This window comes from Marmota monax, unplaced genomic scaffold (genome assembly GCF_021218885.2).
Source record: "Marmota monax isolate L192 unplaced genomic scaffold, Marmota_monax_Labrador192_F-V1.1 WCK01_AAM20220418_F8-fsc00874, whole genome shotgun sequence".
Taxonomy (NCBI): Eukaryota; Metazoa; Chordata; class Mammalia; order Rodentia; family Sciuridae; genus Marmota; species Marmota monax.
The window spans coordinates 62,519-76,096 of NW_026692206.1; the positions used below are offsets into that span (position 1 = coordinate 62,519).

At 42.0% G+C, this 13,578-nt stretch overlaps 1 protein-coding gene across 1 annotated transcript; it reads right to left on the bottom strand.

The window, feature by feature from the left end:
• Positions 1-432: 432 nt before the first annotated feature.
• LOC124085295 (spermatogenesis-associated protein 31D1) lies at positions 433-13,107 on the bottom strand. The gene is made up of 5 exons (XM_058576073.1): positions 12,970-13,107; positions 6,396-6,449; positions 5,620-5,659; positions 4,955-5,015; positions 433-4,689 (listed from the first exon to the last, which is right to left on the bottom strand). The coding sequence occupies exon 5, from the start codon at positions 4,683-4,685 to the stop codon at positions 1,230-1,232; it is 3,456 nt and encodes a 1,151-aa protein (XP_058432056.1). The 5' UTR covers positions 4,686-4,689; positions 4,955-5,015; positions 5,620-5,659; positions 6,396-6,449; positions 12,970-13,107; the 3' UTR covers positions 433-1,229.
• Positions 13,108-13,578: the final 471 nt, after the last annotated feature.

The window sequence follows — 13,578 nt, forward strand, 5'->3', positions numbered from 1 at the left end:
TGTCCTTCTCTCTCCCTGTCCTCATTGTAATTGGACACAACACCTTTATTTTTATGTGGTGCTGAGGATTAAACCCAGCGCCTAGAGGTGAGCGCTTTACCGCTGAGCCAAAACACCTAGCCCCTTGACTCTCTCTTTAGATATAGAAGACCTATCTTCCTCACTGCAGGGGGAAGGTGTGGGATGCCATATATAATGCCATTAAGGTTAAGCTAAGGGGTAGGAAGCAGTGCCACCTCCTCAGGTTTCAGCAGGAAGAGGAAAGGTGTTTTTTGAAAACATGATATCCCTTCCTTAATGAGAGGTCCAGGAGATTTGGTCACCTTTTTAGAAGTCCAGAGAGGCAATCAATAAAAGCTGAACTACTTTCTCCCCTTCCCTAAACACAAGGAGTAGGTTGCCAAAAAACCAAACCCCCAACACAAGACACCATATTGTTAGAAAATTTATTGGGGAAAATCAGTATTCTCAAAAAGGGATAAATTATTTGGGGGGAAGAAAATTTTCTTTCTGAAAATTCTGGAGAAGCATTTTCTGTTTGAACAATAGGGACAACTCTCCCAACACAGTGCCTTTAGGAAGAGGAGCAGCAGCTGGAGCCACCTGACCAACTCTATATTTGCATGTAGTATTCAGATGGGGCAAGGGTTCCTTGTGCGGCATGGATGGGTGATGCTTCTGACATATCTTTTCCTGTACTGTCACACTTTTCTGGGGCTGTCTGCCCCTGTCCATGACTCATTTATTATTCCCTGTAGGATACCTCTGACCAGCAAAGCCAACTTCTTGGCTGCAAGATTTGGCACTTGGCACCTTAGCACAGGGAGTATTGACATTGAAGGCATGTTTCTGGATGGGTTCTGCCTGAACCCACAATCCAGTCTTGTGCTGAATTTTCCCAGGCCTCATGGGGGTGGAAAGAGGCTTTTGCGGGGCGGTGGCCTCTACTCCATGCCGACCTGCTAGTTTCTCCTCTAGGATCTTCCCAATGTCTGTCATGATTTTCTGAGCTTCAGTATTCCCAGTAAAGGCAGCTCTCTTCTTAGCTGGGTTTCTGCCTTGCACAGATGATGAAGAGCTGCCATTTTTCAGAGAACCTTCTTGCCCTCTGCCTTTCATACCAAGATAAAGCCTTTGAAAAAAGTGTTTGAACTGGCTTTTAAAATTGTTTTCAGGAGAAGGCTGTCCCTTCAGTGATGGGGCTGAGGACTTGCTCCCAAGTGCCTCCTTTAGTGCCTCCAAGTTCTGTCTTGAGGGTGGGGGAGCTTCCCTCTAGGTTGGCGTGTCACCAACCCTGCATCCCCTCCACCAAACTCGCCTGTTTGGGGTACCAGAGGGCACACCCTTTTTGATGCTAATGCTGAATTCTTATCCTGACACTTGCATAAGACATGTGTAGGGATCCCGGGTTCTTGCCCCTGCTCTGTGTTGATCCCTCTGTTGTCACAGTGGGCTTGTAGAACCTGGGGAGCTGCCATGTCCCCACTAGAGGCACTATGAAAATGAGTGAAGGAAGTCAAGGTCTTGGAAGTCAAGGTCTTGCAAGTCAAGGTTTTGGGAGCTAAGGTCTTGGAAGCCAGGGTCTTGGAAGTCAACTTATCTGAGGCCAGAGACAACTCAGTAGAAAAGGCTGGAACCAGGCCCCGCTCCCTGCTCTCAATTTTCATCTTCAACTCATTAAGCAACTGATTTTTAAGATCTAATGATTTGGAATCTTTGAGAACTGATATTCCTTCTGGGGGCCTTTCAATGGTTAGGGTTGATTCAACTTTCATATTCATATCTGTCACTGAGGAGCTTTCTGACTCTGTGGTCGTCAGGCTGTTCGTAGACTGTGATCGAATAGCACAGAGCTCCTTTGCCTTGAATATCTCCCTGGACTTGTTAGACATGGGAAAATATTCTAAATTCTTAATAATTTTTCTCTGAATCTTTTCTATACTATTGCTGGGACTCACTCCTTTATTCCATGATTTGGGTCTGGCCCCAGCCTGCTTTGTGGGCAACTTTGGGCTGCATTTATTGGCTATTACAGTCTGTTTCTGACTGTCTTTATCTTTGTCACTGTGTGGGAAGGGCAACGAAGCCCGTCTATCACCCTCAATTGCCTTGACATTCTCTGTAAGCTCAGGGTTGGTGTGAGAGGGTGAATGTGTTAGGGCCCTCTTATTTTCCTTGCTCACAGGTGAAGTGGCAGAAAGAGGATGATCTAGAGTAGGGCCTGAAATTATTGTTCCCACCTTGTTGATGTGAAAAGTACTAATGCTTTCTTTAAGGGGCTTGGAGATCCCAATTTTGGAATCCTTGCCAGAAGTAAGACTGGATGAGGAGGAAATGTTGGAGCGAACTGAGGACCAGGATGGGGTTCCTTTCATTTTGAAGATGTCTATGGATTCCTGGACCTTTTGGGGAAGCCCACACATCATCCTCTTATGGAACAGTTTAATATGGTCTTCCAAGATCTTTTGTTTGTTGGAACCAAGGAAGGATATATCCTGGGAGGTATTGAGGCCCTTGTCCTTACACACCAGTGGTACCAAATCTCTGTGTTTTGTTTGGCTAGGGGATTTCTCAGGACTAATCAATACTGGCTCCATAGAATGCAATGATCTATTCACAGTGCCAGGCATCTGACACACATTGATTTCCTCAAATTTCTTGCTCAAATGTATTTCTAGGGCTTCTGTCAGTTGTTTCTGAACTGAGCTCTCCTCTGAGATCTTTGATTTTTTTCCAAAAAGACTATTCAATTCGTTTTTTAGGTTTGTCTTAAACTCAGAGTCCAGATCATTATCTGGAGCCCCCTCTGAGTCACTCAATGGATCATCTTTTGTGCCAATCTCTAGACTATTTACTTTCTTCATTCTCTCCCCTAGTGGAAGTAATTCTGAGCTCTTCTCATGGAAACTTCTGGGATGGCTCAATTGTAAATCTTTGCTACTTTGACCCTTAAACAAAGAGATCCATGAAAGTCCATAAGTGGACTTTGACTCAGATATCTCGGAAAATTTTGTTTCAGGACTCATCCTTGATGACAGAGACTCATGGACTCTGCGGGGCAGACCCCACCGGTGTTGAATAAGCCTTTTCTGAAGGTGGTGCTCTAGCTTCTTCCAAAGCTCTTTTTTGAGGGGAAAATCTCCCGGAATGATGGTTGTTGGAGCATAAGCCTTGGAGGACCGTCTATCAGATAAAACACTGGGAGCTGCAGGACAAAACTCTTCCTTGGATTTTTGAACCACAGAGGGTAAACCCCACAAACTTTCCTGTCCTTTCTGTAATACATTATATTCCAAGTCATGAATTTTGGATGGCATGAGAGAGTGTACCTCATCCTGGAATCTATGAATCCTCACTCCACCATCACTAACCTGAGATGAAATGGGTGGTGACAAGGTAGGGACTGAAAATTGAAGCTGGTCCTGGGGTGGGACAGGAGATTGGCACTGAAGCTGGTCCTGGGGTGGGACAGGAGATTGGCACAGTGCTTGGGTCAAGGGTTGAGATTGGATCTCAGGCAAGGACAGAGTTGGGGGAGGGGGTAGAACTAGAGATTCAGGGGCTTCAAAGGAACTAGGCATTGAATTGAAGCAGACATAGGTTGAACAGTCACCTGATTCAGGTACTATAGATTTCAAGGACTCACTACGCAAAGATGGGAGACCCCAGAAGAATTGGGTACATTTTTTAGGTAAGTTATCCTCAAAGGTCTTAGGATCTGAGGACTGGTGGTCTACCTGCAATCCCTCTGATTTGCCTTCACTGCTCTGTGAAGGAAGGGAGACAGGTGAGTCCTGTTGCTCAGCAACTGACTCTAACCTTTTCCCTGAAGAATTCAATTGGTCGTCTGGCTTAAGTTCTTTTGGAAAAGATTTTTTTTCCTTTTTCTTTTTGTTCTGCATCAGGAAATCACCCTTCTTTTTTATATGTCTCTCCAGAAGGGCCAAGACATCAGGGCATAGAAATGAGAGGTTTCCGGGCTCTACAAGGATGGCTGTAGTATCACTCTCAAAAGAGGCCTCAGGAGGATGGAGGTTGAGGAGGTTTTTGTCATCATCAGAGTGCTCCAATTTAGATGGAGACAAGTTTTCAGCATGAGACTGGTTTCCAGAGAACTCTGACACTGGAAGGCTTGCACTGTCAGTGCATGTGGTTGTTGGGACATTAGTAGACAACCCATCAGGGCTATCCACCAGAGACAAAGGGGCTTCTGGTTGGAGAACAGGTTTTGCTTCTTGACTGTCAGTTGGTGGGGGAAGGGTTGGAACAGGTGGGGGAGGAGTTGGAACAGATGTTTGAGGTGGGATATGATCCACTGGCAATTTTGAACTCAAGGGAGAAGGCTCTGGTGGCAGAGAGTCACCCAGTAATGAGGGTCCAGGTAGGTCCATTAAAGGGGTAATTTGGTCAGGTGAACGAATAGAGGAAGGAAATAGAGTTGGCTCAGTTAAAGGAGTTGAAACTGAAGCTCCCGGAGGGATTGCAGAGACAACATCGGACAGAAAAACTGATGACTCTCTCACAGACGTCACGGAAGACACACGGGACACAGAATTAAGAGCATCTTCCAAGGACGCCTTACAGATCAGTTGACTGACCTTAGCTGCTGTTCTATTACACACCCTACAGAGCGGGTCTGGACATAACAGTTGCCGAAAGCGGAGGAAATCATTATTCTGGCTCATGGGACTGTAAGAGAAAGAAAGCCAAAGCTGTAACCAGAACCACTACAAGGTAAGCAAGATCTGCAGTTCTGTGGGTGGTGGGGAGCCCGCTACCTGCTCTACATTCCACACATCTATGACCTCACAATACCCTCCCCTCCCAAGTTCTTTATTCACATACCCATGGCTATGGCTATCCCTCCTGTGATTAGGGCATGTTGCGAAGAATTCCTGGGGGACTGAATAAAGCATGCTAGGAAAGGAATCAGTAAAGGGAAATGACTAATCACCTTTTCAGAATAGAAAGCAGCTTCCTCCCCTCCTCTACTTCTCTCCGGCAAGTTCTCCGACCTGGAAAACCAGGACAGTTGGTTATATATAGTAAAGGTAAAAACACAGGTTATCATTCAGGAGTTTTTACAGGAAACAGGATATTAAAGTCAGAAAGCCCTAAAAATCTGCAGATAAGGTCATAAGTGTCAGGGATAATAGTAAGAAGGTTCACAGGTATATGTGGTTCCATTTAGAAAGTACTTTCACCTGTACCATCCTACATGCTGCTCAAAACCACCACCTGAAGCACAAGGATCAGTAGCTAACTCAGGATGAATCTAATCAGCCAAGAATTAAAGTAGTTTACACCATGTCACCAGACAGAAATTCTGACTCCAAGACAATCAGGGGTCTTTGGACATCTCACAGGGCCACCTACTTGGCAGTAAATGTCCAAGGCCCAGGTCCATCACTACTTCATTCACACCCAAGGAAGGGTGGGCAGGGAAGGGACTCTGAGGAATCTCTCAGGTCTCACTGCCTTCTCCTGAGCCTCTCCTCTGAGACCCTGCTTCCTGAGAGAGACTGCACCTAGAAACTGACATCCTCCAAGATCATGGAGCTGTAGGGAGATAGGAAAGTTCACCCTTATAGAGCTCAGGTTGAACAGGCAGAACCTTACCTTTAGATACTCCATTTCTCCTTCTCTTTGTTCCCTGACACTGAAAACAAAAAGAAAAGAATGAGGGGCTGGGGCTCATTTCTTTTACTCCTTTTGTTAACAAGCTTAGACATTCATTAGGCAAGAATTGGACAACTCTTCATTTTTAATTAGTAGAAATTGTATTCCTTCCTTTTATTAATCTTGAAGGGCAATGAAATATTTTCAATTTTTTACTTCTTTGATAATTTCAAAGGACATTTTTGTCTGTGAGATTCCACATTTGATGGTCTTAAACCCTCTGCGGAAGGAGGGCATAGAATCTGAGGCCAACAGTTACGTCTGGGCTCCCCCGGGGAACCCTGTGTCCTGGGGCAGAGCTCAGGCTACAGGCTCTACTCCGAGGTCAGCACTGCTGTCCTGATCAGCCCAATATGAAGGCTGGGTGAAGCACATCTGACATGGGAATGAGACTCAGAATCTAGTCAGAAGAGACCCGTCTCCTTCAGAGAAGCCACACTCTCTATCCAAACCAATCTGGAACCCTCCATCACACCCCAAAAGATAGTCTGTGAGCTTCAGATGGAAACCTTAGTCCTTCCTGAACCTCTGACTTCTTTCCCTAAAGAGTGAAGTTCTATCTTGTCCTCAGACTTCCCAAGTCACATCTCCTTTGAGCCAACCAAACATTTAGTAATGTGAGAATGGAAATAACAAATCACATTTGACATTTCACAAAACATTTCACATTTGACAAAATCAAGAAACTCCCTTGGGAGTTCACTCTGCTTCCTTACCTTCTTCTGGATGGCTTTATTTTTCTCGAGTGTTGGTGAAAATCGTTTCAATACCTGAAAGGACAGGTATAGAAAAAGCAACACCAACCCACTCAAAATGGTACTTTGGGGATCAATATCCCAAAGAATTGAACCAAGATCAACCATGGTTCAGTATGGCTATTCAGCAAAGAGAAAACATTCTTCATCTTCTGAATTGCTCGGTTGCCTAAGGCAAATGAGTTCTGAAGGTGCCTGGGCTTCTCTATATCTCCAGGCTTGCATCACACACCATTGAAGAGTCACAAAGGGAAAGGATTCTGAGGGTGGGGAGAGAAGACTTGAGGAGGTTGTGCCCCTCCTCCACCTGCCCACCAGCCAGCAGATCCTTCTGCTCAGGTCTGTTGTTCCATTTCCCACTCGACTCTTTCCTCATATCATGCCTTCATTATCTCAGGGAGCATTCCTGTTTGTTTCATGTGTAACCAAGATGTTTTACATGAGTCCCTTTTTACTGTTTGGATCCCTTGACTTACACCCCACCAATTCCACTGCCTTGAAAATCTGACATACACTGCCTGGAATTTTTGCTTGTACCAAGACATTTACACTCTTGGGTCACCTACATCCTTAAATCTATCTTATCTACAGAAAGCTTTTGCTTTACTCTAACTCACATGTAAAACTTAATGTTCTTTCATACTTATGTAGTTTTATAAGTTTCAATAGCAAATTTTTGTTTCAATCAGCCTGTAGTGTCTTCAATCACAGTGGCTCACTCTCATTAAAACTAATAATTTGTTAGTCAACACTGTGAAACAAAAATAAACATTAAAAAAATGTAAATAAAATTGAAACTTCAAGTGATCTTGGAGATAAGTTTATAACGCTTGTTTTTTTCTGAAGTAGTGAAGATTAAACATAACAAAGACTATTGGATGTGCTCTATTTCCTGCCCCCTGACAAATTGATCCAGTGTTTTCAAATCTGATAATCAACCATCTTCTCATTTTTTTTCAATTCTTCATTCATTATTTTGATCTAACTTGCTTTTAGCTACCTAAAATTCAAATATTCCCTGCCTCCATATCAATTTCATAATGCTTATATGACTTTCTCAAACCAGGAAGAGGTTATGGTGTGCTAAGGAATTGAACCCTCAGTCCTTGGTGGCAGGAAGCCACCTAAAATGTCAGAACCTTAGGGCAGATTCTAGTCTTGAAGAGCATTACCCTTGTGGGACACATAATTTTGATATTTTCCTAAGAAAATAAGAGTGTCTTGCCATGAAAAAAGCTATTAAGATCTGTGCTATATAAGCACCCTACTACTAATGGAAAATCAACTGCCAATCATACATGATTCAAGCAAAACTTTTGATATTTAAATAGCCCCAATATTGCCCCAGCCTTCTTCTTACACCTGCTTTTTAAAACCCTTTATCATCATGACAGCTATCCTCCTAACTGTCCCCTAACTTGTCATGTCTTTTTTAAACCCTGAAACCTCTTATCTGATGCCCATAACCCAGCAGCATTATTGATCTCTTTGACAGGATAAGGCAGCCTCCAAGCCAAGCAGTCTCTATTCAGTTAGGCAGGAGCAGGTACCCTGCCTTGAAGATCCCCCATCCTTTTGATATGCAGCCTCAGTCAGGTTTCCATTTAACAAATATTTACTAGTGAAGACTAGGAGACATGGACAGCTGTAAGTCACAGGCTCTGCCCTTATCCTTAAGGAGCTCATGTTGAGACTGTAGAGATAAGTCCTACACAGTTGGAAAGCTGTACAAAGGCAGAAGAAAGGTCCAGAACCCCTTAGCATTTGTTAATTCCCAAGAGATTTGTGGAGTAGATCAGAGACTGTGGGTGTTAACAGCTAGAACACATCATGCTCTGTACCAAGGCTTCCCTGCCTGTCTCCCCAGTTTTCTGAAACAAAATCACAATCCTTTGGGAAGATAAAGAAAATCTTTTCTCTCTCTCTCTCTCTCTCTCTCTCTCTCTCTCTCTCTCTCTCTCTCTCTCTCTCTCTCTCTCTCTCTCTCTCTCTCTCTCTCTCTCGGCAGGGGGTGGGTACTGGGGATTGAACTCAGGGCCACTCGACCACTAAGCCCCATCCCCAGCCTTATTTTGTATTTGAGATAGGATCTCATTGAGTTTCTTAGCACCTCCCCATTGCTGAGGCTGACTTAGAACTCATGATCCTCCTGTCTCAGCCTCCCAAGCTGCTGGGGATCACAAGCATGTGCCATAGTGCCCAGCACCTGTTCTCTTTAAAATGGCATTTTTGGCTATGTATTCTTTTTTTTTTCAGAAGAAGATATATTTAATTTTATTTTTCCATATTTTATTGTTACATTATAGTTTCACATAATGGTAGGATTCATTGTTACAGATTCATACATGCACACAATATAACAATATAACTTGGCCAATATCATTCCCCAAGATTTCCCCTTTTCCTCACTTTCTCCCTTCCACTGGCCCCTTTCCTCTAGTCTTCTGATCTTCCTTCAATTTTCATGAGGTTCTCCTCAACCATTCTTTTCCTCTTTCCTCTATAGTTTCTACATGAGAGAAAAAAAGCACACAACCCTTGACTTTCTGAGTTTGACTTATTTTAGTTAACATAATATTCTCAAGTTCCATCCATTTTCCTGAAAATGACATGATTTAAAACTCCTTTGTGTATGTACGCCACAGATTCCTTTCACAGATTCACAGATCCATTCATCCATGTTGGACACCGAGGTTGGGTCAATTGTTTGACTATTGTGAATTGTGCTGCTATAGTATATTTCTTAGGATAAATGCCAAGGAGTGGTGTAGCTGGATCATAAGGTGTTCCCATGCCTAGTCTTTAGAGGAACCTCCATACTGACTTTCATAAAGGTTGTACTAATTTACAACCCTACCAGCAGGATAAAAGTATTTCTTTTAAAAAATAAATGTTGGCAAGGATGTGAGGGAAAAATATATAATCATCCATTGTTGGTGGAACCAACCTAGGTGTACTTCAACAAATGGGTAAAGAAAATGTGGTATATATACACAATGTAATTTTACTCAGCCATAAAGAAGAATTATGGCATTGTAGAGGTCTTTCACCTCCTTGGCTAGATTTATTCCTAAGGTCATTGGGTTTTGAGATTTTTTGGTTTATTTTTTGTTTGTTTGTTTGTTTGTTTGGGTTTTTTTTTTTAGCTATTTTGGATAAGATTTCTCAGCAGATTCATTGTTGATATAGAAGAAAATTATTGACTTTTGTATGTTGATTTTTTAACCTGTTACTTAGTTGAATTTATTAATTCTAGCAGTCTTCTGGTAAATATTTATGGATCTTATAAGTATGGGTTCATATCTGCAAACATATAAACATATCTGATAATTTGACTTCTTCCTCTCTTATTTTTATCCTTTTTTTCCTTCTCTTGCCTAATTGCTCTGACTATAATTCCTAGCACTACATTGGACTAGAGTGGTAAAAGCAGTCACCCTTGTCCCAAATCTTAAAGGAAATACTTTCAATTTTCCTCCATTCACAAAGATGTTGGTTTCAGACTTATCATAAATAGCCTTTATGATGTCAACATAAGATCATTCTATCCTAGGCTAAAGAAAAATTAAAGGGACATGAATAGGAAAAGAAGAGTTCAGACTATCCCTATTTGCCAATGACATGACTCATGATTCTGTATTTAGGAAAAAAAAAACTGTACCAAAAACTTTTAGAACTCATAAACAAATTCAACAAAGTAGCAGGATATAAAATCAACACCCATAAATCAATTGTGTTCCTATAGACCAATGATAAGTTAGCTAAAAAATAAATTAGGAAAGCTATCCCATTCATAATAGCCTCAAAAAGAAAAAAAAAGAAGAAGAAGAAGTACTTAGGAATCAATCTAACAGTAGAGGTGAAAGACCTATACAATAAAAACTACAGAACACTCCAGAAAGAAATTGAAGAAGACCTTAGAAAATGCAAAATCCCCCATGTTCATGGATAGGCAAATTAGTATTATCAAAATGGTCATGCTCTCAAAAGCACTAAACAGATTTAATGTAATTCCCATTAAAATTCCAATGATGTTCTTCATAGAAATGGAAAAAGCAGTTATGAAATTTATTTGGAAAAACAAGAAGCCCAGAATAGCCAAAGCAATCCTTAGTGAGAAAAGTGATGCAGGAGGCATCACAACACCAGATTTTACATGATACTGCAGAGCCATAGTAACACAAATGCCATGGTACTGGCACCGAAACAGACATGAAGACCAATGGTACAGAATAGAAGACATAGAGACAAACCCACATAAAAACAGTTATCTCATACTAGACAAAGGCACCATAAGCATACATTGGAGAAAAGATAGCCTCTCCAACAAATGGGTGCTGGGAAAACTGAAAGTTCGTGCATATCAAAATGAAATTAAACCCCTATCTCTCACCCTGCACAAAACTTAACCTGAAGTGGATCAAGGACCTAGGCATTAGACCTGAGACCCTGAACCTACTAGAAGAAAAAGCAGGCCCAAATCTCCATCATTCAGGTTAGGAACCAACTTCCTCAACAAGATTCCTAAAGCGCAAGAAGTAAAATCAAGTATCAATAAATAGGATGGTATCAAACTAAAAACTTTTTCACAGCAAAGGAAATAAGAATGTGAAGAGAGAGCCTATGGAATGAGAGAAAATCTTTGTCACCGCAACATACACACACACACACACACACACACACACTAATCTCCAGGATATATAAAGAACTCAAAAACTTAACACCAAAACCACAAATAACCCATCAATAAATGGGCAAAGGACTTGAACAGACACTTCACAGAAGAATTATGACCAGTCAACAAATATATGAAAAATTTTTCAACATCTCTAGCATTTAAAGAAATGCAAATTAAAACTACATTAAGATTTTTATCTCACTCCAGTCAGATGGCAATTATCAACAATCAAGTAACAATAAATGTTGGGGAGGATGTGGGGGGAAAGGTACTGCAAATTGTTGCAACCACTCTGGAAAGCAGTATGGAGATTCCTCAGAAAACTTGGAATGGAACCACCATTTGACCCACTCATTCCACCAAAAGGACTTAAAATCAGAATACTACAGTGACACAGCCACATCAATGTTTATAGAAGCTCATTTCACAATAGCTAAGCTATGGAACCAACCTAGGTACCCTTCAACAAATGAATGGATAAAGAAAATGTGGTAGGGGTGAGGATGTGGCTGAGTGGCAGAGTACTTGTCTTGCATGTGTCAAGCACTGGGTTCGATCCTTAGCACCACACAAAAATGAAATAAATAAATGAAGGCATGCTGTCCATATACAACTGTAAAAAAAGAGAAAAATGTGGTATATATACACAATGGAATATTACTCGGTCATGAAGAAAACTAATGACATTTTCCAGCAAATGGATGGAACTGAAAACTATCATGCTAAGTGACATAAGCCAATTCCCAAAATACAAAAGCTGAATGTTCTCTCTGATATGTGGATGCCAGCACACAATAAGGGGTGCAGTGTTGGTAGGAAGAATAGAAGTTCATTGGATTAAACAAAGAGGAATGAAGGGAAGGGAGGGGGAATGGGAATAGGAAAGACCATAAAAAGAATCAGACATAACTTGTCTATGTTTAAATAATAATACACAACCAATGTAACTCCACATTGTGTATAACCACAAGAATGGGAAGTCATACCCCATGTATGTATATATGTCAAAGTACACTATATATAGATAGATAGATGCACACACACACACACACACACACACACACACACACATATATATATATATATATATATATATACATATATATGACAATACAACAAGTACACAGACACCACATACACACACGCGCGCGCATGCATACACACACACACACACACACACACACACGGGAGGAAAAAAGATTCGTAATGAAAAATGAAAGAATTATCTTCACTGTGGTGGTCAAAACTGTTGATGGGCATGGACGGCCACTGCCTGTACCGGACTGTCCTCCTTTCCATTTTTCTTGAGCTATGTGCCAAGAGAAAGAGAAAGAGCAAGGGTTGGATGTTTCTGACCCCTTTCTTTTTCTGTGTTGCTCACTAAGCTTCCAGTTGGAGGCCTTAAACCGAAACTGGTTGGAATAGCTCTCGACTTCCCTCCTCAGCAGTATAAGGCAGGATGGCATGGGGGGTACTGTCGATCGAAGTTCTGTCTGAACAGACCAGAAGGATGCACTGCCAGGGAAGGGCTGCAGCAAAGTTTTAAAAGGGAAGTTACAGCGGCTGGGGTTTAGCTCTACTCAGGCCTGAAGGATTTTGTTGGTGGGTACCTGTTCTGGAAAGATTAGACCAACTCACTCCTTGGACCAGGCAGATGCTGGTCTCTGCTGGGAGTCTGGATCTCAGGAGCCTCTCAAGAATTCTATTCACAGGGCAGGGGAGCCAACCCTGGGCTGGTCTTACACATACCTCTGCACACTAATACAGCCTTCCCAGGCTCAGTCCCTGAGAGCAGGCTCAGTCCCAGCCTGCTCAGCACCACCAGCTGCAGCATGGCCTCCTCAAGGTGGCTCTCACCTCAGCTCTGCGCTGGCCAGTTGAGAAACACAGAGCGCTTTTCAAACACTGCTTCACTGTGCAGCCTTGGGATCTGCTAAATTCAGACAGCTTTCCTGATCCGCACTTTTTTGTTGTTGTTGCTGTTGTTTTTTTTTTTTTTTTTTTTAAGAGAGAGAAAGAGAGAGAGAGAGTTTTCAGTGGACACAATATCTTTATTTTATTTTTATGTGGTGCTGAGGATCGAACCCAGTGCCGCACACATGCCAGGCGAGCTCGCTACTGCTTAAGCCACATTCCCAGCCCCTGATCTGCATGTTTTTAGGCAAAATTTGTTCATTGTGTTTCTTTCTCTGTTTCTGTGAACTAGCACCCCTAATGCTAACACCAAGGTCCTCTTTCTTGTTCTTAATTCAATGCACCCAAATTTCTGAGACTCTAAGAGATTCTGACTGTCTCATCTTGAACTCCAGTGAATTCTATCTTTTACCGAGCTCACTGAGAAGCAGTTCTGCTGCTGCTTAAATCCTGAGTCATAAAGCAACTGAAAATGCAGGCTTCCTCTAATCTGCCATCTTGAATCCTATGGCCAGTATGACTAGATATTCTTAAATACACATATGTGCCTAG